The 27,678-nt window shown below is 42.2% G+C and overlaps 1 protein-coding gene across 10 annotated transcripts in view; it reads left to right on the top strand.

The window, feature by feature from the left end:
* TBC1D8 (TBC1 domain family member 8) overlaps positions 1-27,678 on the top strand; it is a 121,804-nt gene that overhangs the window by 44,799 nt on the left and 49,327 nt on the right. For 9 of the 10 annotated variants that reach the window (XR_010934331.1, XM_067704137.1, XM_067704139.1 and 6 more), the window contains 2 exons: positions 22,871-22,989; positions 27,212-27,440. The exons of the other annotated variant lie outside the window; for it this stretch is intronic. Coding sequence is in view for 8 of the 9 variants with exons in the window: in XM_067704137.1 (XP_067560238.1) it covers positions 22,871-22,989; positions 27,212-27,440 (348 nt within the window). In the remaining variant the exon portion in view is untranslated. The remainder of the gene's footprint in view (positions 1-22,870; positions 22,990-27,211; positions 27,441-27,678) is intronic. 10 annotated transcript variants of the gene reach the window in all.

The raw sequence follows: 27,678 nt of genomic DNA on the forward strand, positions 1-27,678 counted from the left end.
GGGATTGCTGGGTCATATGGTAATTCTGTTTTTAGTTTTTTAAGGAACCTCCATACTGTTCTCCATAGTGGCTGTATCACTTAACATTCCCACCAACAGTGCAAGAGGGTTCCCTTTTCTCCACACCCTCTCCAGCATTTGTTGTTTGTAGATTTTCTGAAGATGCCCATTCTGACTGGTGTGAGGTGATACCTCACTGTAGTTTTGATTTGCATTTCTCTAATAATTAGCGATGTTGAGCAGCTTTTCATGTGCTTCGTGGCCACCTGTATGTTTTCTTTGGAGAAATGTCTATTTAGGTTTTCTGCTCACTTTTTGATTGGGTTGTTTGTTTTTTTTAATATTGAGCTGCATGAGCTGTTTATATATTTTGGAGATTAATCCTTTGTCTGCTAATTCATTTGCAAATATTTTCTCCCATTCTGAGGGTTGTCATTTCATCTTGTTTATAGTTTCGTTTGCTGTGCAAATGCTTTTAAGTTTCATTAGGTCCCATTTGTTTATTTTTGTTTCTATTTCCATTACTCTAGGAGGTGAGTCAAAAAAGGTCTTGCTGTGATTTATGTCAAAGAGTGTTCTCCCTATATTTTCCTCTAAGAGTTTTATAGTATCTCGTCTTACATTTAGGTCTTTAATCCACTTTTTTTTTTGGTAATAAACTTATTTATTTATTTATTTATTTTGGCTGCGTTGGGTCTTTGCTGCTGCACATGGGCTTTCTTTAGTTACGGCGAGCGGAGGCCACTCTTCGTTGCATTGCACAGGCTTCTCATTGCGGTGGCTTCTCTTGTTGTGGAGCATGGGCTCTAGGCATGTGGGCTTCAGTAGTTGTGACACACAGGCTCAGTAGCTGTGGCTCGTGGGCTCTAGAGCACAGACTCAGTAGTTGTGGTGCATGGGCTTAGTTACTCCGTGGCATGTGGGATCTTCCCGGACCAGGGCTCAAACCCATGTCCCCTGCATTGGCAGGCAGATTCTTAACCACTGCGCCACCCGGGAAGTCCCTAGGTCTCTAATCCATTTTGAGTTTATTTTTGTGTATGGTGTTAGGGAGTGTTCTAATTTCATTCTTTTACATGTAGCTGTCCTGTTTTCCCAGCACCACTTATTGAAGAGACTGTCTTTTCTCCATTTTATATCCTTGCCTCCTTTGTGATAGATTAGTTGACCATAGGTGCATGGGTTTATCTCTGGGCTTTCTGTCCTGTTCCACTGATCTATATTTCTGTTGTAGTATTATTTCTGTAGTATTATTTCTATTATATTTCTGTTGTAGGCTTTGTAGTATAGTCTGAAGTCAGGGAGTCTGATTCCTCCAGCTCCCTTTCTTTCCCTCAAGATTGCTTTGGCTATTTGGGGTCTTTTGTGTCTCTATACAAATTTTAAGATTTTTTTGTTCTAGTTCTGTAAAAAATGCCATTGGTAATTTGATAGGGATTGCACTGAATCTGTAGATTGCTTTGGGTAGTAGAGTCATTTTCACAGTATTGATTTTTCTAATCCAAGAACATGGTGTATCTCTCCATCTGTTCATGTCATCGTTGAGTTCTTTTATCAGTGTCTTATAGTTTTCTGAGTACAGGTCTTTTACCTCCTTAGGTAGGTTTATTCCTAGGTATTTTATTCTTTTTGTTGTAGTGGGGAATGGGATTGTTTCCTTAATTTCTCTTTCAGATTTTTCATTGTTCGTGTATAGCAATGCAGGAGACCTTTGTGCATTAAGTTTGTATCCTGCAACTTTACCAAATTCATTGATTACCTCTAGTAGTTTTCTGGTGACATCTTTAGGATTCTCTATGTATAGTATCATGTCATCTGCAAACAGTGACAGTTTTACTTCTTCTTTTCCAATTTGTATTCCTTTTATTTTTCTTCTCTGATTGCCGTGGCTGGGACTTCCAAAGCTATGTTGAATAATAGTGGTGAGAGTGGACATCCTTGTCTTGTTCCTGATCTTAGAGGAAATGCTTTCAGTTTTTCACCATTGATAATGATGTTTGCTGTGGGTTTGTCATGTATGGCCTTTATTATGTCGAGGTAGGCTCCCTCTATGCCCACATTCTGGAGAGTTTTTATCATAAATGGGTGTTGAATTTTGTCAAAAGCTTTTTCTGCATCTATTGAGATGATCATATGGTTTTTATCCTTCAGTTGGGTAATATGGTGTATCACATTGATTGATTTGCATATATTGAAGAATCCTTGCATCCCAGGGATAAATCCCACTTGATCATGGTGTATGATCCTTTTAATGTGTTGTTGGATTCTGTTTGCTAGTATTTTGTTGAAGATTTTTACATCTATATTCATCAGTGATATTGGTCTGTAATTTTCTTTTTTTGTAGTATCTTTGTCTGGTTTGGTATCAGGGTGATGGTGGCCTCATAATGAGTTTGGGAGTGTTCCTTCCTCTGCAATTTTTTGGAAGGGTTTGAGAAGGATGGGTGTTAGCTTTTCTCTAAATGTTTGATAGAATTCACCTGTGAAGCCATCTGGTCCTGGACCTTTGTTTGTTGGAAGCGTTTTAATCACAGTTTCAGTTTCATTACTTGTGATTGGTCTGTTCATATTTTCTGTTTCTTCCTGGTTCAGTCTTGGAAGGTGATACATTTCTAAGCATTTGTCCATTGCTTCCAGGTTGTCCATTTTATTGGCATAGAGTTGCTTGTAGTAGTCTCTTATGATGCTTTGTATTTCTGCAGTGTCTGTTGTAACTTCTCCTTTTTCATTTCTAATTTTATTGATTTGAGTCCTCTCCCTCTTTTTGTTGATGAGTCTGGCTAAAGGTTTATCAATTTTGTTTACCCTTTCAAAGAACCAGCTTTTAGTTTTATTGATCTTAACTATTATTTCTTTGTTTCTATTTCATTTATTTCTGCTCTGATCTTTATGATATCTTTCCTTCTACTAACTTTAGGTTTTGTTTGTTCTTCTTTTTCTAGTTCCTTTAGGTCTAAGGTTAGATTGTTTGAGATTTTTCTTGTTTCTTGAGGTAGGATTGTATTGCTATAAACTTCCTTCTTAGAATTGCTTTTGCTGCATCCCATAGGTTTTGGATCACTGTGTTTTCATTGTCATTTGTCTCCTGGTATTTTCTGTTTTCCTCTTTGATTTCTTCAGTGATCTCTTGGTTATTTAGTAACATATTGTTTAGCCTCCGTGTGTTTGCGTTTTTTACGTTTTTCCCCCTGTAATTGATTTCTAATCTCATAGCTTTGTGGTCGGGAAAGATGCTTGATATGATTTCAGTTTTCTTAAATTTACTGAGGCTTGATTTGTGACCCAAGATGTGATCTATCCTGGAGAATGTTCTATGTGCACTTGAGAAGAAATCTGCTGTTTTTGGATGGAATGTCCTGTAAATATCAATTAAATCTATCTGGTCTGTTGTGTCATTTAAAGCTTGTGTTTCCTTATTAATTTTCTGTCTGGTTGATCTGTCCGTTGGTGTAAGTGAGGTGTTAAAATCCCTTTCTATTATTACGTTACTGTCGATTTCCTCTTTTATAGCTGTACCATTTGCCTTATATATTGAGGTGCTCCTGTGTTGGGTGCATATATATTTATAATTGTTATATCTTCTTCTTGGATTGATCTCTTGATCATTATGTAGTGTTCTTCCTTTTCTCTTGTAACATTCTTTATTTTAAAGTCTATTTTATCTGATATGAGTATTGCTGCTCCAGCTTTCTTTTGATTTCCATTTGCATGGAATATCTTTTTCCATCCCCTCACTTTCAGTCTGAATGTGTCCCTAGGTCTGAAGTGGGTCTCTTGTAGACAGCATATATATGGGTCTTGTTTTTGTATCCATTCAGCGAGCCTTTGTCTTTTGGTTGGAGCACTTAATCCATTTACATTTAAGGTAATTATTGATATGTATGTTCCTATTACCATTTTCTTAATTGTTTTGGGTTTGTTTTTGTAGGTCCTTTTCTTCTCTTGTGTTTCCAACTTAGAGAAGTTCCTTTAGCATTTGTTGTAGAGCTGGTTTGGTGGTTCTGAATTCTCCTAGCTTTTGCTTGTCTGTAAAGCTTTTGATTTCTCCATTGAATCTGAATGAGGTCCTTGCCGGGTAGAGTCATCTTGGTTGTAGATTCTTCCCTTTCATCACTTTAAATATATCGTACCTCTCCCTTCTGGCTTGTAGAGTTTCTGCTGAGAAATCAGCTGTTAACCCTATGGGAGTTCCCTTGTATGTTATTTGTTGTTTTTCCCTTGTTGCTTTTAATAACTTTTCTTTGTCTTTAATTTTTGTCAGTTTGATTACTATGTGTCTCGGCGTGTTTCTCCTTGGGTTTATCCTGCCTGGTACTCTCTGCACTTCCTTCACTTGGGTGGCTATTTCCTTTTCCATGTTAGGGACGTTTTCAACTATAATCTCTTCAAATATTTTCTCAGGTCCTTTCCCTCTCTCTTCTCCTTCCAGGACCCCTGTAATGCGAATGTTCGTGCATATAATGTCGTCCCAGAGCTCTCTTAGGCTGTCTTCATTTCTTTTTTCTTTATTTTGTTCCATGGCAGTGATTTCCACCATTCTGTTTTCCAGGTCACGTATCCGTTCTTCTGCCTCAGTTATTCTGCTATTGATTCCTTCTAGTGTCGTTTTCATTTCAGTTACTGCATTGGTCATCTCTGTTTGTTTGTTCTTTAATTCTTCTAGGTCTTTGTTAAACATTTCTTGCATCTTCTCGATCTTTGCCTCCATTCTTTTTCTGAGGTCCTGGTTCATCTTCACTATCATTATTCTGAGTTATTTTTCTGGAAGGTTGCCTATCTCCACTTCATTTAGTTGTTTTTCTGGTGTTTTATCTTGTTCCTTCATCCGGTACATAATCCTCTGTCTTTTCATTTTGTTTATCTTTCTGTGCATGTGGTTTTGCTTCCACAGGCTGCAGAATTGTAGTTCTTCTTGCTTCTGCTGTCTGTCCTCTGGTGGATGAGGCTATCTAAGAGGCTTGTGCAAGCTTCCTGCTGGGAGGGACTGGTGGTGGGTAGAGCTGGGTGTTGCTGTGGTGGGCAGAGCTCAGTAAAACTTTAATAGGCTTGTCTGCTGACGGGTGGGGCTGAGTTTCCTCCCTGTTGGTTGTTTGGCCTGAGGTGACCCAGCACTGGAGCCTACCCAGCTCTTTGGTGGGGCTAATGGCGACTCGGGGAGGGCTCACACCAAGAAGTACTTCCCAGAACTTCTGCTGCCAGTGTCCTTGTCCCCGCAGTGAGCCACAGCCGCCCCTCCTCGCCTCTGCAGGAGACCCTCCAACACTAGCAGGTAGGTTGGGTTCAGTCTCCTATGGCATCACTGCTCCCTCCCCCTGGGTCCTGATGTGTACAGTACTTTGTGTGTGCCCTCCAGGAGTGGAGTCTCTGTTTCTCCCAGTCCTGTCGAAGTCCTGCAGTCAAATCCTGCTAGCCTTCAAAGTCTGATTCTCTGGGAATTCCTCCTCCCGTTGCTGGACCCCCAGGTTGGGAAGCCTGACGTGGGGCTCAGAACGTTCACTCCAGTGGGTGGACTTCTGTGGTATAAGTGTTCTCCAGTTTGTGAGTCACCCACCTAGCGGTTGTGGGACTTGATTTTATTGTGATTGCGCCTCTCCTGCCATCTCACTGGGCTTCTCCTTTGTCTTTGGATGTGGCGTATCTTTTTTGGTGAGTTCCAGTGTCTTCCTGTTGATAATTGTTCAGCAGTTAGTTGTGATTACGGTGCTCTTGCAAGAGGGAGTGAGCACACGTCCTACTCTGCCATCTTGAACCAATATCCATTGTTTATTTAGACGTAATGCTATTGCACACTTAACAGACTATAGGATAGTGTAAACGTAACTTTTATAGGCCCCGGAAAATCAAAAAATTTTTCGACTCGCTTTATTGTGCTATCTGCTTTATTGCAGTGCTCTGAGCCCAGCCCACCGCATCTCTGGGGTGTGCCTGTAATAAGGAATTGTTGCATCCGATGGATGTACATTTATACGACCTTTGATATGTATATTGCCCAACTGCCGTCTGTAAAGGCTGCAGCAGCTTACGCTGAATCCCCACCACCCCTGGCAGTGTCGTTGTTCTCAGCAGATTTAATTCTTGGGCCATTCTTTCTGTTGAACCAAGATCTGCTTCCTTGAACCGTAAAAAGAATGAAATAAAGCCACTTGCATCAACATGGATGGACCTAGAGATTATCATACTAAATGCAGTAAGCCATACAAAGACAAATATATGACATTGCTTACATGTGGAATCTAAAAAAATGATACAGATGAACTTATTTACAAAACAGAAACACTCACAGACATAGAAAACAAACTTATGGTTACCAAGGGGGAAAGGGGGGTTGGGAGGGATAAATTGGGAGTTTGGGATTAACATATACACACTACTATATATAAAATAGATAAGCAACAAGGACCTACTGTAATACACAGGGAACTACATTCAATATCTTGTAATAACCTATAAGGGAAAAGAATCTGAAAAGAATAGATACATACATATATGTATAACTGGATCACTTTGCTGTATACTTGAAATTAACACAACATTGTAAGTCAACTAGACTCCACTTAGAAAATATATTAAAAAGATCTGCTTCCTTTGGTTTCCACTTGAGTAGGTGCTTGCCTTGGACGTGACCCATGGCAGGTCTGCAGATGCTTCATTTTCCTCTGTCCTTTTGCCCACAGAAGGTCCGAGTAGGCAGTTGTTCGTTCCAGTGCCTCTTTTCTTGGGTTAGGGAAGGAGAGGACGGGAAAGGGATTTGTGACTCAGGCTTGTGGTATTGATTTAGGTACTTAGCCCTCTTCTGGGAGTCACTTGGGCATCTTGCACAGTGATATTGACTCACCACATTTAATATTTTATTGTGTCTTGAGCATTGAGAAAGGCTCCCTGCCCAGGGTTTTGCGTCTCAGATAAAGCACAAACAGGCGCTGTAGGAAAGCCCTGGGCGGCACCAGGACGTGGTAGGAACAGGAAGCGTGGCCCACGGGAATGATTTATATCTTCACTTGTCTCTGGCTGCTCACGCGGCAGTATGGGGAGAATTTCCATGATAACTTTTTCTGTTTCTTTTTAAGCAGAGGTGGAAGAGCTGGGGAGATAATTTCGTGGGTGAACATGATTATTATTTGGCAACAGAGATCTGTGGGTGGCTGTGGTGGAAAGGAGAGAGAAGTTGCTATTACTAGTATTTTGTTAACTTACATGGATCAAAGAATCCCAAGGCTTTATAAAAGGGAAACATTAGTAGAGCTGAGTACTGGAAGGACTCAAGGGCCGGAACGGAGGAGGCTGTTTGAAGGTTTCCCTTTTATTTAAATGCTTACCTGCCTCATGAAAATCAAAGTTTTCTCAGAGTCGTGCTCACTACTGACCCTCCAGTGCCCAGGGCAGAGCCTGGAGTGTGGTCAGCTCAGTAAATAGCAGTGGGTGAATGAGGGGTAAAGTATGCAAGAGAAGGTCAAGGGCTCAGCAGTCAAGACTCCCGTTTGTAGGAAAGGGAAGGAAGGTGGTGCGTGTAATCACAGATAAGACTTCTTGGGCCCTTTCTGAGAAACCAGGGCCAGGGATAGCCCAGGGCTATCTGAGTCTGAGCTCTGTAACCAGCCACCAGGACCACTGAACAGTAGAAGAACTTGCAAAACCGGGGTCTTGCTTGCTTTCTTTTTTTTTTATTTTATTTTATTTATTTTGTTTTTTTTGTTTTTAACATCTTTATTGGGGTATAATTGCTTTACAATGGTGTGCTAGTTTCTGCTTTATAACAAAGTGAATCAGCTATACATATACATATGTTCCCATATCTCTTCCCTCTTGCATCTCCCTCCCTCCCAACCTCCCTATCCCACCCCTCCAGGCGGTCACAAAGCACCGAGCCTTACTTGCTTTCTTTAAAAAAAAAATAAAATAAAATTTTTTTTTATTGTGGTGAAATATAAGATTGACCAGCTTAACCATTTTTTTCTTTCTTTTTCTTTTCCATTACGGTTTACTATAGGATATTGAATATAAGTCCCTGTGTTATACAGTAGAACCTTGTTGTTTATCTGCTAGTCCCAGACTCCTGATCCATCCCTCCTCTACCCTCCTCACCCTTGGCAACCACAAGTCTGCTCTCTGTGTCTGTGAGTCTGCTTCTGTTTTGTAAATAAGTTCATTTTTATCATTTTGTTAGACTCCACATACAAGCACTATACGATATTTGTCTTTCTCTGGCTTACCTCACTTAGTATGATAATCTCTAGGTCCATCCATGTTGCTGCAAATGGCACTATTGCAAATTTTTTTTATGGCTGAGTAATATTCCATTGTATAAATATACCACATCTTTATCCATTCATCTGTCGATGGACACTTAGGTTGCTTCCATGTCTTGGCTACTGTGAATAGTCCAGCTTAACCATTTTTAAGTGTACAGTTCAGAGGCACTAAGCACATTCACACTGGTGTGCTACCATCGCCACCATCCATCTCTAGAATTTTCACCTTCACACATGGAAACTCTGTACCCGTTAAACGCTAACTCCCCATTCCTCCCTCCCCCAGACCCTGAAAACCACTCTCTGCTTCCTGTCTTTCTGACCTTGATGACCTTAAGAGCCTCCTGTAAGTGGAATCTTGCAGTGTTCGCCCTCTTGTGGCTGGCTTATCTCACTTAGCATAACGTCCTCAAGGTTCATCCATGTCAGAAGCTGGAGACAAATTAGGAAATAATATGCAAATGATTAAAAAGTTCAAAAAAAAAAAAGATTCATCCATGTCATGGCGTGTGTCAGAATTTCTTTCCTTTTAAGGCTGAATAATGTGTGTCTGCTTTCTTTTTGAAATCAGATAGGCAGTGATTAGTGCACGAGTAGGAACCAAGTGCACAGTGTGTAGAACCAGGAAAGGAGACTCCTGGGAGGCAGCCCCTAGTCAGGGACAGGAGGGGAGGAGAAAAGAGCAGGGAGGGGGGATCAGGGACGGGGCTCCAGCCTGCAGGGGGCTCGGCCTTTGACCGAGTTGACACCTAGGCTGCAAAGAGCTCTTTGGGGCCCTGGAGGAACAGGGCGCTGTCGCCGTTTCTCTGTGTGTGGTGGCCTCAGCTGTGCTTTGGCCTGCAGTCGAGTCCAGGCTGTGCCACGCTGCGAGTTACTGATGTGTTATTTCGTGTTCCTACTGGTAGGGGATTCTCACAGCTATTGCTCTGTTATCCACACATACATTTTATTCTTGACCGTGGCCCCAGACAGTGAGCTAGTTGTGTTTTCTTTGCCTGCTTTTAGGGAGCAGAGGATACTGAGGCGAGACTCTGGATTATCTGCCTGGACTGTTGCAGGAGTTGAATTCATCATGCAGTAGTTTGAGTCCTTGTCATGTCAGTTCATTGAGATGGGGGGTGGGCTGTCTTTTCTGGTTACAGACAGTGGACTTGCCGTGCTTAGAGGCAACCAGGGTGGTGTCCTGCAAAGAACGTGGCCAAGAGAGCAGAAGCTTCAGGAGAAGATCAATAAATCTTTTTTTTTAAACAAGCATATATATATATATTTTTTATTTTTTTTAAATAAATTTATTTATTTATTTTTGGCTGCATTGGGTCTTTGTTGCTGTGCGCGGCCTTTCTCTGGTTGCGGTGAGCGGCGGTTACTCTTCTGCACCACCAGGGAAGCCCAAGCTCATAACATCTTTATCCAGGTGGCCTTTTAATAATGCCCACGTCCTTATGGCCTGCGTTTGGACTCCAGAGTCATTTTGCCCGGCTAGTTTTGTGACTGTTTATGACAGTGTCATGCAAGGTTTTAGTGTTCTAGCAAGGTCTGTCCCTGGTCTTGAGTGAAATGAGGGAGAGCAGGAAAACAGAAAAAAAAAAAAAAAAAAAGCCAAATGGTAGCAGGTGAGAGTGATGCCGTGACAGCCCTCCCCGGCAGCGGAGTGTGGATTTCCTGCGGACCAGGGGGAGATACAGCCTGGACGGGCAGAAGCACATCTGCATCTTGGGAGCAGGTATGTGTGTAGTTCGAATAAAACTTTGTTAATATTTTAGATTTGGAAAATGAAAAAACATGATTTTGAAATTTCAAGGGTCGCCGAAGGAAGCTGTGATAGTTTTGCTAACAACGTGTGGGATATGTTTTTTAAAAAGTGAGAATCACAGGAGTTATGCTTTCCAGTTTAAAACATCCCTTCCTTTCCTGTACTTTCCTTGTCTGAGCCTCTCAGCAATGTGTAAGTAATTATTGGCCCTGGAGAGGGAAGAAGCAACGTGCAGGTTCCTCATGACTTGCCAGGGGCACATCTTGCGTCGGGGGACCTCCCTGGTGGCCCAGGTGAGGGTTCTTACAGAACGTTCTGTCAGACTGTTCCTTCTGCTGTGTCATCCCTTATCTCTGTCCTTGACCGTGGCCGGTGCTTTAGTTTCTTGTTTTCTGCATCACTGTTTGCTTTGTCTTTGGAGAGAGAGTTTTCTTACGGGAGGAAATGTTCCAGGGCGGATCAGATTATTGTCTTGGTGACCTTTGTGCCAGGGCAGCAAAGGAAGTACCAGCCAGATCCTTTTTCAAGAACAGAACTTGCTGTGCACTTCAGGGAAAGTCTGGGAGGCAGCCCTGCAGGAGGAAAGTTAGAACGTCTTTGTGAGCACTTTCTAAGGTCACGCAGTATGAGTTGCTTGGGATTCGTCGGAACAACACTGGCTGGCATTTTCTACGTGGATTTACACTTGGAAGTTACGGAGGGAGACCGTGGTTGACGTTTCTTTTCTATTAGGATGTTTCCATCACCAGGCTCTTAACTGTTTTCAATAAAGTAATTTTTCAACAATTAAACTCACTGAAGGTGTTCTTGCACTAGCGATGGTGCTTATAGTTACTTAAAAAGCAGGCAAGTGCTGTGTCTAACTTTCAGACTTAGTGAATTTGAAGGTCAAAAGTCATTTTTGTAAAATGCTTTTAAACTGGGGAGATCATTGAAGACCCCAAGGTCTGAGTTTTCTCTGTTGCAGTAGTCCCTTTTCTGAAACATAGAGACATGGCAAATCACTGTGTTGTGTGATAGGAACTAACAGTGTTGTAGGTCAGTTATACTTCAAAAACAAACAGACTCATAGAAAAAGAGACCAGATTTGTGGTTATCGAAGGTGGGGGGAGGTGGAGAGGAGAGGGAATTGGATGAAGGGGGTCAAAAAGTACAAACTTCCAGTTATAAGATAAATAACTACTAGGGATGTAACGTACAATGTGATAAATATAATTAACATTACTGTATGTTATATATGAAATATATATGAAATATCATTATATATGATAATATATGAAATGTATATAAAAATATATAAATAGATGAAAGTTTTTAAGACAGTAAATCCTGAGTTCTCATTAAAAGGAAAAAAAATTTTTTTCTATTTCTTTAATTTTGTGTGTGTGTGAGATGAAGGATGTTCACTAAACTCATTGTGATAATCATTTCATGACGTATGTAAGTCAAATCATTATTGCTGTGCACCTTAAGTTTATACAGTGCTTTATGTCAGTTATATCTCAATAAAACTGGGAGGAAAAAAATCGCCCCTTTTCTCCCTCTTGTAATAATCCTTTTGCATAAAGTCTCTCCTTACCTTACAAATCCCGATTTGTTTCTTTTTATTTGACATGCTTCAGAATAAATATGACCTAAACAAAAACATAAAGTTTGAAAGCTGGGAATCAAACTTTTCTCTAGTATCTTACGGGTTGCCTCACTTCTGCACAGAGCATGGCTTCTTTGACCAAAGAAACCATCTGGAGGGGATCTTAGCAAACATCCGGTTCCGTCCCTTCCATTTTAGAAGATGAGAGAGTGACTAACGCAGCTGGGTTTCAGAACAGTGACTTTTTACTGATTGACTCCTTAGCCGTCAGTGGATGAAGGCAGAGCGTCAGAGTGGAAGCGTCCTGACTCACGTGGTGTCCAGAGCCCTCCTTCCCTGCTGGACTTGCGGGTGTGGGTGTGTCCTCATCCTCAGGTCATGCTGACTTCCATGACTGAAACTGTCGCCGTCCCTCACTTCTCTGACATCTGCTAGAACCTTGCATGCTCGAGTGGCCCTGGGCTGGGGAGTGATCTGTATTTAAAAAATAAGAAGGAGGGCTTCCCTGGTGGCGCAGTGGTTGAGAGTCCGCCTGCCGATGCAGGGGACACGGGTTCGTGCCCTGGTCCGGGAAGATCCCACATGCCACGGGGCGGCTGGGCCCGTGAGCCATGGTGGCTGAGCCTGCGCGTCCGGAGCCTGTGCTCCGCAATGGGAGAGGCCACAGCAGTAAGAGGCCCGTGTACCGCCAAAAAAAAAAAAAAAAAAAAAAAAAAAAACTAAAAATAAGAAGGAAATTCAGGGAGTGTGAAATTCTCTGCCCCATGTTCTTATCCTGCTTTCACTTCTGACTTTACAACATGTTCACATAGGTGGAGGTTAATTATCCAGGTTTATGCCTTTTTTAAAAAATCGAAGTATAGTTGATTTACAGGGATTCGGGTGTACAGCAGAGTAATTCAGTTAATACATATATATATACATATATTCTTTTTCAGATTCTTTTCCATTATAGGTTATTACAAGATATTGAATATAGTTCCCTGTGCTGTACAGTAGGTCCTTGTTGCTTATCTGTTTTATACATAGTAGTGTGTATCTACTAATCCCAAATTCCTAATTTACCTCCCCGCCCTTCCCCTTTTGGTAACTGTAAGTTTGTTTTCTATGTCTGTGAGTCTGTTTCTGTTTTGTAAATAAGTTCATTTGTATCATTTTTTTAGATTCCACATATAAGTGTTAACATATGATATTTGTCTTTCTCTGACTTACTTCACTTAGAATGATAATCTCTAGATCCACCCATGTTGCTGCAAATGGTATCATTTCATTCTTTTTTATGGCTTAGTAGTATTCCATCATGTATATACACCACATCTTCTTTATCCATTCATCTGTTGATGGACGCTTAGAGTGTTTCCATGTCTTGGCTATTGTAAGTAGTGCTGCTATGAACATAGGGGTGCATGTATCTTTTTGGATTATGGTTTTCTCTGGATATATGCCCAGGAGTGGGATTGCTGGGTCGTATGGTAGTTCTTTTAGTTTTTTAAGGAACCTCTATACTGTTTTCCATAGTGGCTGCACCAATTTACATTTCCGCCAACAATGTAGGACGGTTCCCTTTTTTCCACACTCTCTCCAGCATTATTATTTGTAGACTTTTTGATGATGTCCATTCTGACCAGTGTGAGGTGGTACCTCGTTGTAGTTTTCATTTGCATTTCTCTAATAGTTAGCAATGGTGAGCATCTTTTCATGTGCCTGTTGGCCTTCTGTATGTCTTCTTTGGAGAAATGTCTATTTAAGTATTCTGCCATGCCTTTTCCGTTCAGAACATTAAAAATTTTTTTTCACTATGAAGATTTTCAAACGTACCTCAAAGTAGTGAGGACGGTGTAATGAAATCCTCCTGGGTCCTTATGCAGTTACGTTAGGATCAAGGTTTTGCCCACCTTGCTTTATCTCTTACTCTCTGAGTCTTTTTTCCCCCACTAATGTATTTTAAAGCAAATCCTAGGAATTATGATATTTCGCCCCCGCATATTTTAGTGAACATCTCTGAATCCAGGGCCGTTCTTTGTCACTGCAGTAGCATCATTAAACTGCTAGAGGTAACCGGACTCCTTGCTGTCACTTGCACTTGGTGCAGACATGGGCTTCTGGCTGCTTCAAGATCCTTCATGGACCTGGTTGTTTTCATCCACGTTCAACCAGAAACCCACCACTCATTTGATTGTGTGTGGCTTATGTCTTTTTTAGTCAAGAAAGTCTCCATCCTTCCACTCCCACCCTACTGTTTTCCCCCAAGTCATTGACTTGGTGAAGAAACCGGGTCAGTTTTTATGCAGAATGTCCCGCTGGTACACTTGTCTGTTTCCTTCCTCAAGGTATCATCTCACCCATTACTTGGTTCCTCATATTTCCTGAAAACTGGACAGTGATGACAAAGGTTCAGTTGAATCCAGGTTTGTAAAGAAGAATACTGAACAGGTGGTTGGCCTATATCCTGCCTGGGGGTCATGTATCCTCTGGTGTCTGACTCTTAGTGATGCGTATATTAGTTGATAAGCTCAGGTGACAGCTTCCATTGCATTCTCCCCCTGTCAACCTTTCATCTAATGGTTTTACCCATTTCGATATTGCCTGAATAATTTTTCTCTACATACTGCAAAGTGGTGATTTTCTAATTTGATAAGTACTTTCACAGATGTCACCTTGAGCTTGTCTGTAAAGAACTTTACCTTATCATCTAGGGCTGTCTGGTCACCCTGAGAACATTTAGGAAAGGGAGGGAAAGAATGCTCACTTTTGCCTTTTAGTTGCCTGTGGTTTATGTAAGTAGTTGGTGCCCTGGTTGTCTGCAGTGGCGACAAGTGAGTTATTTTTGGTCTTGTTTTAGTTTTCTTTTCTCTTTTCCTTCCTCCCTCCCTTTTCAGTATGATTTCAAAGTCCCTGTTCCCCACTCCCAACACTTTATTATGAAATTTTCCAAACATGCAGAGAAGTTGAAAGGATTGTACAGTGAACACTCTAAGCCCGGGGTGTTTATACGTTCACTGTGTTTCAGTTAATTGCTGTCCTTTTTGATACTCAGGTCATGCCACCTTCTGCCTACAAGAATCCCTCCCTGTGCCTTCTGTGACTTTGTCTCACTTTCATTCATCTTTGAGTGATTCCTTGCTCTCGGCCAAAAAGATGTTAAGTGCTCATCTTGTGCACTTCCTACCTCCTATCTGGAATCAGCCATTCCTCCAAGTAGCCCTGGTTCCTTTGTGTGGGTCATGGTATTTAGGGACCACAGTCTGGGGTGTGGGGTTGCTCATTGTTACTGGGCTGTCATTGCCTCTAAGCCTCTTCCAATAGGTATGAGCTAAGAAGTATGTGAAAGAAAAGAAAAAAGAGGTATGAAAAAGAAAAATAAATCATGAGTTCATACTTAGCTTTCTAATTCGGCTGTAAAACTACGTAGTTATAATTTAACTTTGATATTATATTTGTTTATCTCCTCTTATTCACTGACAATCTTGGTTTCTAACAATATTCACATAATTGTTCTCTATTGTACATGCACGCAAACATGTTGTCTCTAAATAATATCAATACTGCTATTAAGAGTAAGAGTAGTGGACTTCCCTGCTGGTCCAGTGGTTAACACTGTGCTTCCAATGCAGGGGGGCTTGGGTTCGATCCCTGGTTGGGGAACTAAGGTCCCCCATGACGTGTGGTGCAGCCAAAAGATTAAACAAAAAATGATCTAAAAAAAGAATGAGTAGTGAAAGAGAGTAAAGTTTTTGCAGCTCTATTTGGCCTTAGAATATATTTAGCTATGGAGGTATAGTCAAAACACTGTTTAAAACAGTTATTTTCTCTTTGTAATTATGTTGGTAATTATTTTAATAACCTAATAAAGTTAATTTTTAACTGTTAAGGATATTTTTTCCCTTATTGATTTGACTCAAAAAATACAAAACACTTTCATGATTCATCAAATTTATAAAATCTATAAAAACAAAATATTTGTAGAGAAGCCATCCTTCCCCCCCACGCCCACTTTCTTTTTCACAAAGGTCACATATATTCTGCTCTATGCCTTGCCTTTTTTATGTATCATCATATCCTGGAAATCATTCCACATCAGAGAGGAGAGGTATTCTTCCTCCTCCTTTTTTTCTTTCTCCCGCTCTTTCGTTTTTTTTCTTTCATTGCCTAGAGGTGCCATAGTTTATTTAACCTATTCTATACTGATGGGTATTTCTGTTGTTTTCAGACTTTGCCATGACAAAAATGCCCCAATGAATAACCTGGTAGATTCCTAGAAGTGGGATTGTTGCATCAAATTGTTAATTAGATATTATTAAATTCCCTTCTCTCCATTGGCATTGTATTATTTTTTAAAGTTCCAATCAGCAATGGATGAAAATGCCTGTTTTCCCAGACTTGTCATCAGACCTATTGTCAAATTTTTGGATTTTTGCCAACCTGATAGGTAAGACATGGTGTATTTCCATAGTTTTAATTTGCATTCCTTTTGTTTTGAGGAAGTTGAACATCTTGCATGTTTAAGGACCATCTTCAGAAACTCTTTATTCCTATCATTTGCCTAGTTTTTTATTGGGTGCTTCTTTTTTCTCCTCAATTTTTAGGTGCTGTCTGTATGTTAGGAATTTTAGCCCTTTATTTGAGGTGTGAAATTACAAAATCTTTCCCCAGTTTGTCATGTAGTGGGATTTAGCATGCCTCTCTTTTATACTTTGTGATTTTGAGTTATGGTTGGAAGGTTTTCTCATTCCTGAGTTACTCAGGAATCCACTCATGTTTTCTTCAATTACTTGTAAATTAATTTTCTTTCAGTACTTTAAAACTGTTGTCCCCTGTCTTCTGGCTTGCATCGTTTCTGATAGGAAGTCTACTATCATTCTTATCTTTGTTCCACTGTAAATATTGTGTTTTTTTTCCTTCTTTATCACTGGTTTTCAGTAGTTTGCTTGTGGTGTGATTTTCTGTAATTTTCTTTAAAGGTTTTTCCACTTGGTCTTCGTTGAGAATCTTGAATCTGTGGGTTTATAGTGTTCATCAAACTTGAAAACAATTTCAACCATTATTTCTTCAAAAAAAATTTTTCTGTTCTCACTTTGGTAGCACATATACTTAAACAACATTTTTTTTTCTGCTCTCTGGTTCCCCTACCCTGCTTTTCCTGGGACCTCAGTTACACAGATTTCAAGCTGCTTGTTATTGTCCTGCAGTTCACTGATGCTCTGTCTTTTCTGTTTTGTTCATCCTGTTTCTTCTGTTTTTCATTTCAGAGTTTTTGTCGCTATCAAGTGCCCTTTTCTCTGCAATGTCCAATTTCCTTTTAATCGTATCAGTATATTTTTGATTTCAGACACTGTTTTTCATCCCTAAAAGTTTGATTTGGAATTTTTTTAATGTCCTCCATTTAGTTCCTCACCATCCTCTTGCTTTCCTCCACTTTTTGAACACATGGAGTATATTTGTAACAGCTGTTGTATGTCTTTGTCTTTTTATCTGCTTCATATCTGATTCTGTTTCTATTGATTGATTTTTGTTTTGTTTACGTAGGTCAAACTTTCCTACATCTCTGCTACCATCCCTGCTTCTATTTCTGAGAAGTGTTTCTAATGGCACTAGAACAAGGACATTTTAATGACTATTTCAATTATAAATTAAAAATCTGTTTTACTTTCAGTGTCAAGGAAGTTGAGTTTGTTTTTCACTTACCGCAAATAATTTTAGGGACTCATTCTAATTTGAAGGCAAAAAAGGATAAATTATGTAAAAAGAAAGGTTTAGAACTTATTTTCTTAAGCTGTATAGTGAGAAGTATACACAGGTTTTAAAAAAAAAGCATCATGATGTGATGTTGATATTCAACTTTTACATGTTCCTGTAAAGATACTGCTTCAGACAATATAGATTAGATGTTAGAGTATCCACTTGAAGAATGCGAGATTTCTGAAAATTAAAGCTTTGGTCCAACCCTTTCCCCTGTCATTTGTAATTTTTACTAGATTCTTTGCCTCAGTGTTTCTCTGTGTCGGACGAGTGTTGAGTGGAATTTAGGAATGACACTGCCTTGACTGTTAAACTTTTAATTAGTCCTTTTGTGGTCTGTGTGGCTTTTAGTCCAGGCATTTAGACAGCAGCCTTTTAGTGTTTGGACAGTAGAGAAACGTTGACTACTGCAAAGGAACAGATCTGAAGGATGCACATGCAATGCCCATGTCATTGTAAAGTAGGATCTAGGTATCTGGAGAAGATACTTAATTCAATTGGATATTTACTATGCAGAAAGAAGCAGTTGCTTTTTAAAACTGAAGCTGGGATCAAGTTATGTATGACTGTGTTCCGTGCAGAAGCTGTAAGTATAGACAATGAGATGCTTGTTTTATTTCCTGAAAATACCTCTGGGGCAAACCTAAGATAATAAATACTGTGTGTGAGTTTCAAAGTGACTCAGCTGTTGGGAGCTGCCCCCCGCCCCACCCTACTCCCCAGGCTCCAGTCTCCACCGTGCGTTCCAGAAAGAGCCAGAAGAACAGGCCTCACGGTAGGCTCTTGTCTGCACTTTAGATTTCTCACCTAGGAGGTGGAAATAACAATACCTATCTTGTGATGCTCTTCATGAAGATGAACAAGGTTACGTGTACAACATACCTAACAAGATGCCTGGCTTCAGAAAGTGTCCTGCGCCTGCACCTCCGGCAGTTCTTTCTTAGACCATCAAGTTGGTTATTTATAAATCCAGCAGTGTGGTTTGTCTTGTGGTCACAACTGATGTTTCTAATACTGTATTTTAGTCTTGCATTGCCGTTTACAGATTTGATTTTTGACTTCTTGTGTGGGTAATGTGTAAGATCCACCGAACTTGAATTTTCTTAGAAAAGAGAGAAGTCTTTTTCAGCAAAAATTAGGGGCCTTAATGAAACAAAGTATCGATGTAATTTTGCTAATTGGACTTCTGTTACAATCCACAGTAAGCCTGTACATTTTGGTTTTAGAAAGCTGTATTAACCTGCTAGGGCTGCCTTAACAAAGTACAGCAGACTAGATGGCTTAAAGAACAGAAATTTATCTTCTCACAGTTCTGGAGTCTGGAAGTCTAAGATCAAGGTGCCAGCAGGGTTGGTTTCTCCTGAGGCCTCTCTCCTTGGTGTGCAGACGGCTGCCCTCTTGCTGGGTCCTCACACGATGCATCCCTGGTGTTTCTTCCTCTTCTTACAGGGACACCAGTCCTTAAAAAAAATGATCCCTGCCCCATGACCTAATTTAACCTTAGTTACTTCCTTAGAGGCCCTAATCTTCAAATATGGTCACGCTGGGGGTTAGGGCTTCATCATACGAATTTGGGGGGACCCAACTCAGGCCATAACAGTTCTCCTCCATCTTGGCTTTGGAACGCCCACAGCAGAAGCAGTGGGAATATTGCTGTAGTGTTGAGGCAATGAGTAGCCTTTTTATCATTCTGTCCCTTCAATGGATGACAAATTCTCACTTTCTTATTTTCTCCTCTTTACATTTTTCACCACTTATATGTCTGTAATGTGGCTTTCAAACATTTTGACTGTGACCCACAGACAGAAATATATTTGAGTGTGTGCATAATTCTAACAAATATTTAATGAGTCAGTCATTGCCCTTATAAAGTGGCATGTATTTTCTAAATATTTAATTTTTTAAAAAACAGCTGTTTCCTGGTGGGCTACTTCATGTAGCTGAGGAACATGGCTGCCATGTGGGTTCAGAGCTTCAGTGTGTCCTATATGTTACGTGACTTTCCTTTCTAGTCCTTTGAGTCATTGGTGTGCAGTCAGCTTGCCCTGATTCACGGTATTTTTGAAGCCCATCATAAGACTTCCCTGCAGAGGAAATTATAGTTCGGAAAATTTCCCTGCCATTTGGCAACTTTCGTAGGAAGTAGAAGACAGTCGAGTGGGAAAGTTCCATCACGGTGATTGTCTTTGCTGGGAGAGGCACACAGCCGTGTCAGATTCAGGACAGGGTGACGGGTTTCATTACAACCTCCCCTAACTGCGGCTCAGTGATCGATTTTACACGTGTGTTGATTTTCTCTCTCAAGGTGTGAGCTTACTTTTGTTCTAGAATGGTTTTCCCCTATTTTAAGGCTCCTCCCCAGGAGGTAGAAGAATTTCTTAAAGGATAAAAGTCAAGTTTTTGGATGACGTGGCCTCAGGTCTTAATTCCACATGATATACTGTGGTGGGGCTCGGTTGGAATTTTATTCACAGCGTCTGTAGTTAGCAGGTGGAGAAGACACACGTGGTTTCACAGCTAACTGTTGGCCCTATGAGCTTAGGAACAGGATCAATGAAAAGCTGTCTCATGTCATCCAGGAAGACACCCTCAGGAAAATGTGATGGCGGGGAGAGTGCGTGCTCTACGTGCAAGCACAAAGTAGCTTTTTAGTGTCAAGCCCTAGGAACTACTGGACTGAACTACTGGACTGGATTATGTAAGTGTTACTTGAAAATTGAAATGCAGCTTCTATGGGAGGACCCCAGGGCACTTCAAGGTCATAGAGAATGAGCTCACACCCTGGTTTGCCTTTTACTCGATACAAGTGACCTTGGAGATGTATCTGAGGCCCCCTTCCTCACTCAGCCTTCATTTCACATCAGTGAGACCACGCCTGGGACAGAAAGGTCACAGAGTGAGCCCTGTCCCCTCTCTGTTCCTCCCCAGTCCTCCAAGTCTTTTTTTTTTTTTTTTGGTAAATTAGGAAGTATATGAAAACATGGCAAAAGATTGAAGGCCAGTACAGATATTCTTTTTTCCATGTATTCCTTGCCCTTTTTTTTAAAAAAAATTCTGACCAGTTGGTTTTATTATGATGCATAATAAAGGATAACGATCTATGGATGGGGGAGGGATAAATTAGGAGTTTGGGATTAACATATACACACTACTATATATAAAATAGATAATCAACAAGGGCCTACTGTATAGCACAGGGAACTCTACTCAATACTCTGTATAACCTATATGAGAAAAGAATCTGAAAAAGAATAGATATATGTACATGTATAACTGAATCCCTTTGCTGTATACCTGAAACTAACACAACACTGTAAATCAACTATACTCCAATATAAAATAAAAGTTAAATTTAAAAAAAAAAGATCTAGAGAGAGGAAACCTTAAAGTGCCAGAGAAGAGCAGAGAGCTGCCCACCCCAAGGAGCCTGTGCAAATTTATTGGCTTCAGTGGTCCAGAGACTCTCTCCTGAGATGAATCGTGTGATGTGCTGTCCCTCCACCCACCCTGCAAAGAAACCATTGCTGACCAACGAGATTTAGGGGGCGTCCTGGTGACTGACACTTACGTAGGTGCCACCCGAGGACACTGAACGTGCAAGGAGAATTAAGCCAGAGGCAGGTAAATTAGATGCCCACCTCAGCCACATCAGTGCTGAATGTGAGGAGCAGACGGTGTGGGTCCTCAGTTCAGGGGGACGTTGTTTGGAAACTTCGCGAGAGCCCTGCTGTGGAGCCTGGAAACTTGTGGTGTGAGGCTGCTGTTTCAAAATGATCTCTCCCTCCCATAAGAGGGGTAGGGAGCCTGAAGGGCCAGGGGCTTCCTGAGCCTGCAGGGGCCTCCTAGGTGGATGGGAAGTAGATAGAGTTCGTGGCCACTTACCCCAAGTGGGTTGCGTCTTGGGTTTATGATCCCAAAAGAGCAAGACGGGAGGTAGGACTCATGGAGAGCTGGGTAGGGTCACTGGTTGTTGTGGACTGAATGGTGTCCCCCTCAACTCCCCAAATTCAAATGTTGAAGCCCTCACCCCCAGTGTGGTGGTATTTGGAGGTGGGACCTTTGGGAGGTGATTAGGTTCAGATGAGGTCATGAGGGTGGGGCCACCCTGATGGGATTAGTGCCCTTATCAGAAGGACGAGAAGTCTGCTCTAGTGATGACCAAAGGACATTGCTTTGGCAATGCCATGCCTAAAAATGGGAGAATACAGGGAAATAAATACCATTGGTTTAAACTCTCATTTTTCCTTATGAGGAAAAATGAGAGTTCTCTTAGATTCTTCTTTTTACTCCTTCCCAAAGTGCCCATCAGAACAATAGTCCTAGTACGGATGTTCTCCATACTCACCCCAAATCCACAGGTCCAGGGTGAGTTCTCTGGCATTTCTACGTGGAGGGTATTTATAAGGTCCTCACATGCGTTCACACTCTGGGGAGAGCAATGCTGCGGGTAACAGAGAGAGAGAGAAAGCTCAGAGGTAGCATAATGCATATCTGGCCTCTCCGTAAGTGGTACATGACTCTGTTGGTCGTATGCCTCTCGCGTTGGCTAGATTATTCTGCACTGTTGCTTGTCTGCCAGCCCTTTGAGGTTAGAGTATCTTCGGCTTCCCACTTGGGAAACCCGGCCCTCCTAGCCAGGCGTTCACCTATTTCCACACTAGACATACCCAATGTACACATGCCTCTTCTTGTGCAGGACCGTGCTTGCTTCAAGTCATGGACTTGATCCAGCCTCTGTCCCACCACTTGGAGCTGGCACGGTCCCCGTGCCAAGGTGCCCACGTCCAGTGGGGAGGTCTAGGAGGAAATAATGACAACTAAGATGTCTAAGCTTTTTGGTAACAATGTTGCTTAATGCTTCACTAATAGGTTGATTGTGTTTTTAGTTGCCTTTGAAAGAAATTAACTTACTAGGTACGATTTAATGTTTCTGTGGTTTTGTTTTAACATGTACAATAAAACCTCTTTTTATATCTGTTTTAAGGGATTTTTTAATAAAAGATATGAAGTACAGATTGATAAACCTGGAAGTGTCCTAGTGGCAATGCCCTTGGGCCACTGGCAGAGCCATCTCAAGAGGTCTTCTCTCTGTGAACTTGGGCTGAGGTCCCTTTTGAGGGACCCTCATTCTTACGGGGTAAATTCTGTGAGAATGTTCAGAATTGGTCACCCTGGGGCTTGTTTCCCCTGGAATGGCTGTATAATTATAGACGTTTCTGTCACTTGAGTGGAGGTGGTCAGAATTCCACGCGTTAGTGAGACTGGTAGGACGCCCACAGAGAGATCCCGGGGATGACTCGTCTGGTTGGCTGACCTATCCGTGTGGCAGAGGGATGGGTGTTCCCAAACCCCAGTGCTGCGGTGACTGGGACCAGGGCCCCAGTGGAGCGTGCCTGCCTTGTCAGCCAGCAAACTGGGATGTGAGAAGCCGGAACGTTTTAATAACATAAATGCAGGACTCGTATTTGGAAAGTGAGTTCATATTCTAAGAATTGCTTTTGTCTCTTAATCTCTGTGTCTTTTTCTGTTCCAACCCAGGTGCCACGTTAGAGGAAATAAACCAGCACTGGGACTGGCTGGAGCAAAACCTGCTCCACACCTTGTCCGTCTTTGATAATAAAGATGACATTGCCAGTTTTGTCAAAGGGAAGGTGAAGGTAGGTCCCTGGACTGTGATGTCTCTCCCCGTTTCCCCATCTTTCTTATCACGTCCTTACAACCTTCTAGACGCTACAGCATTTTTCATCATTTGCTTTTCCCTTAACAGTGTTCTCCGTGATAATTGAACTGCTTGGCTTAATACCTAAAGCGAAATGAGTTTGACTTGTCATCAGTCAAATTTTGCAGAGTCGGTCTGACAAAATTCACCCGAAAAAAAAAAAACAAAAAAAACCCAACAAAAGCCTCATTCTCAGGCCTGAGGTTTCGTTACCCTTTACAGAAAGTGAAGGTCCTTTTTTATCTCAGGGAAAAAAAAAAATGCTAAGGTTCGTGTTTTTGCACAGCAACAATGTTATTTGACCCCTGAAGCTAGTTACTCCCAACTTTGTTTGCAGCTGTGACACCTTGTCCGTCTTTTATTTTGTTGGACCTAGCACTTGCCTCCTTCTGAAAGTGGATATTTATTCTTAAAATATGTTAAGTGAAGAATTAAAACAAAATAAGTTTTGAGAAAAGAGAGGACTATTTGGGGAGGTCTCTCTCCATACCTGCTGTGAGCTATGTCTTATGTTAACAGGTCTCACTGCAAAAGCATGATTGGTAACCGGTGCTTTAAAAACCCTCTCAGTGTTGTTCATCGTTGCTTGTTTCATCTTTAGTTCTTCTGGGTCCTTGTTAAATGTTTCTTGCATTTTGTCCGTTCTGTTTCCAAGATTTTGGATCATCCTTACTATCATCATTCTGAATTCTTTTTCAGGTAGACTGCCCAGAAACTAACACACCATTGTAAAGCAATTATACCCCAATAAAGATGTTAAAAAAAAAATAAAATAAAATGTTTTATCAAAAAAAAAAAAACCCTCTCAGGCAGGGAGAGACGGTTTCTCATTCTAAATTTAACTGTCTTACTAAACACTTTAACACATTAGCCTGTAATACAGTTTTCATCCTAGAGTGTTGTTTTTTCTTCCCAAAAGTGTGCCTTTCCAGCACCCCATGTGCTTTGGCTTTTAGTAAAGGGTCTTAGAGTGAATTCTCAAATTTGAAAGGACAAAACAAGAGCACCTTTTTCATTTGGGGATTGGGGATACTTGTGGGATCAGGTAGAAGACCAGTCTTCTGAGTCCAGGTGGAATGACAGTGTTGTCTGGTGGGGATTAGCAGGTGGGCACAAGCCCTGGCGGGTCTCGTCCATCTCATGTGTTACCACCACAGCCTGGTCCAACTTGGTTCCTTGGGTCAGGCTGCACTGGGGCTTAGCACCAGAAATACCCGGTTCACAGTTATTTTTCACGTTGACCCCCTTTTCTTGGTCTCACATGGGTTGTGGCGGTTCTTTGATTTAGGTGTTTCTCCTCTTAGTTGGGAACGAGGAAATGCATTTCTGCTGCAGTGGCTTTTAGAAAGCTTCTGTAGGGGAGGGAAAAACTTTTCCTTTACCCTCTTAGGTTCTGTGCCAGGGGCCTGGAAATTAAACTGACAGAAGACAGATTAATGAGAAAAACAGTTTATCAGCCTCTGCGGCCCACAGACAGGTAGGAGAAACTCTGTGATGAGTCACTCAAAGGGGTGCTTAGGACCTGGGGCTTGGGCAGCATCGTAACGAAGAACAGTGCATCTGTAGAGAAGTGAGGAGTCAGAGGAACAGGAGTGCGGCCTTTTAGGGCAGCAAACTGCCGGACACCGGGGGTACTGGAGTGAGACTGACTGCTCCAGTCGGGTTCATCCTGTAGGTTCCTGCCGGTGCCTCTGGAGTTGGTCAGAGTCCAGAGTTGTCTCTGGTGTTCAGAGTCTAAGAGCTGCTCTCCTCTTTCTGGCACAGGACTGGGAGACACCTTTAGAAATGGGGATTCGTGTCCTGTTTTTAGGTAAATAGTGGGGGAGGGCAGAGAGCTTTTCTGGCATCTGCTGTTTGTCAAGTGTCTTTAGCTCAAAATAATTCTTATGCCAGAGTGGCATATTATGGGGTGGCATATTCTGATCCCTTAACACTTCATGGTGAACATGCCTTCTATTTCCCAGGGAGGCTGCTGGCCTGGAGCAGGGGCCGGGGATTGAGGGGTCTGGCTGGTCGGAGGCTGGTCGAGCCTTTGGGGCCACCATGTGGTGTTGGTGCTCCCTTTGCCCTGGGCAGATTTGAAGGATCTGGGGATTGGGGATTTCCTACTCAAAACCTGACCATCGACTGCTCTATGGAGGGTTTTTGTTTTTGTTTTGCGGTACGCGGGCCTCTCACTGTTGTGGCCTCTCCCGTTGCGGAGCACAGGCTCAGCGGCCATGCCTCACAGGCCCAGCCGCTCCGCGGCATGTGGGATCTTCCCGGACCGGGGCACGAACCCGCGTCCCCTGCATCAGCAGGTGGACTCTCAACCCCTGCACCACCAGGAAAGGAATCCCTCTGCTTTGAGCTGTGCTGTAACCAGACCCAGCAGACAAGGAAGCCAGCAGTCTGTGTGGCCGCCCTTGTCTGGAGCCGTGACTGACTGCTGTAGAGGCTTCTTAAAAAATCCCCTTCAGGGACTTCCCTGGCGGTCCAGTGGTTAAGACTGCGTGCTTCCAATGCAGGGGGTGCGAGTTAGATCCATGGTTGGGGAACTCAGATCCCACATGCTGTGTGGTGCAGTGAAAAAATGAGATAAAAATTAAAAAGAAAAAATCCCCTTCACGTTTCAAGGTGCAGAGCATTTATTATATATTAGACACGCTTTAAAAAAAATACCTCTCAATTATAACATTTATATTTTATAATGTCTTGTTAAATAAAATTTGGAAAAGAAAGAAAAACATAATGAGGGAAATGCAAATCACTTGAAATTTCAGATTGACTTTTAAAGTAATTTTAAATTACATTTTTATTTTAATGGTAATGCCCAGGATGTTTTCTAAAACCGCTTGTGCAATGCAGATTGGGCAGCAGTTCCCCCCAAAGTGGCCTTATCTTATTAGCCTTTTGTGAAACCACCCATACAAGAATAGAAGGGAAGGAAGGTGCTAATAAAAATAAATAAAAAGGTAGAATTACAGTGTATTTTTAAAATCGAGTAGCATATGTAAGGCCTGAGGCCGGGGAGTTCTTGAACAGAAGAAATTCTGGGTGAAAAAAAAATGTACAGTGAGCTCTCAGGAACGGGAATCAGAATTCTGATGCTGTCAGTGTGCTGTCACCCTTAGGATCAGGCCACAGCTTACATTCTAGGCACGTCCACCCCCTCGCCCCAGATTTAGAGAGGATCCTCACCATTGTTTGTCATCAACAGAACAATTGTAGATTCAGATTCTTCTTTCCCATCTTGCCTCCCCGTATACCGAGGTGCTCTGGAGGTATTGACAACCTCAGGAACCTCAGCCCCCCTGCCCCTTTTCTACCTTAGAAGACTAGAGGTGATACAGTGGTGGTGGAATGTATCAGGTGTCACACAGGCAGGCATTATTGGCTTTACACCCAGTTTTTGAACCCAATGAGGAAGACATTCGTGAGTTGTTTTTTTTTAAAGACCAATACTTATGTATTTATATACTTATTTTTATTGAAGTATAGTTGATTTAGAATGTTGTGTTAATTTCTGCTGTACGGCAAAATGATTCAGTTATATGTACATTTTTAAAAAATATTCTTTTCCATTATGGTGTATCATGGATCTTGAACATATAGTTCCCTGTGCTCTCCAGTAGGACCTTGTTGTTTATCCATCCTATATGTAATGGTTTTCATCTGCTAACCCCAAATTCCCACGCCATCCCTCTCCCACCCTCCTCCCCCTTGCCATCCCCCAGTCTGTTCTCTACGTCCATGATTCTGTTTCTGTTTCGTAGATGGGTTCATTTCTGTAAAAAGACCAACTTTTAAACTCCAGCTTGGGTGGTTCTTCAGGGTTGATGCATTGAGTTCACACACCCGGGACAGTCGCTTGACTCTCTCTGACTCGTGTCTCTGGAGGCAGGAGCAGGGAGAGATTATAAAATAGTAACATGTTTGAGAACTGGAGCTTGGGAGTCAGAGATTTCCAAAGCCTGGTGGCTGGAGAGCGGCCAAGAGAGAGACTGGTGCTGGGGTTCCCCCCCAGCTTGCTTTCTCCCCACGGGGACGTGTTTCTGGGGGGTGCACGGGGTCCTCATCCACCCTGTGGGTCTGTCTGAGCGGGGCCGGCTCCCCGGCTGCGCATGCGCGGTTGTCCTTGCCCGTCTCCTGACCCGGGGACCCTTCTCTCTGTGCGTCAGGCTCTGATCGCCGAGGAGACAAGCAGCAGGCTTGCCGAACAGGAGGAGGAGCCTGAGAAGTTCCGAGAGGCCCTGGTGAAGTTCGAGGCCAGGTTCAACTTCCCGGAGGCCGAGAAGCTGGTCACCTATTACTCGTGCTGCTGCTGGAAGGGCAGGGTGCCCCGTCAAGGCTGGCTCTATCTCAGCATCAACCACCTCTGCTTCTATTCCTTCTTCCTGGGCAAGGAGCGTAAGTGAGGGGCGATTGGGTCCCTCCCAGGTGGACCTGGCCCCTGGGATGCTCAGCGCTGGTCCCGAGACCACTCGTTACGTGACTAGTTAGACGACAGAAGATTTAAATAAGTGGTTGAGGCATAACAGGTCACACACGATTAATTTCCAAATGCCCTCTGCAGACAATCATAGTGTATTACATACACGACGACCACGAAGCAGGTTTGATTTTCTTTTTAAAATTGTTATTGGCG

This window comes from Pseudorca crassidens, chromosome 14 (assembly GCF_039906515.1).
Source record: "Pseudorca crassidens isolate mPseCra1 chromosome 14, mPseCra1.hap1, whole genome shotgun sequence".
Taxonomy (NCBI): domain Eukaryota; kingdom Metazoa; phylum Chordata; class Mammalia; order Artiodactyla; family Delphinidae; genus Pseudorca; species Pseudorca crassidens.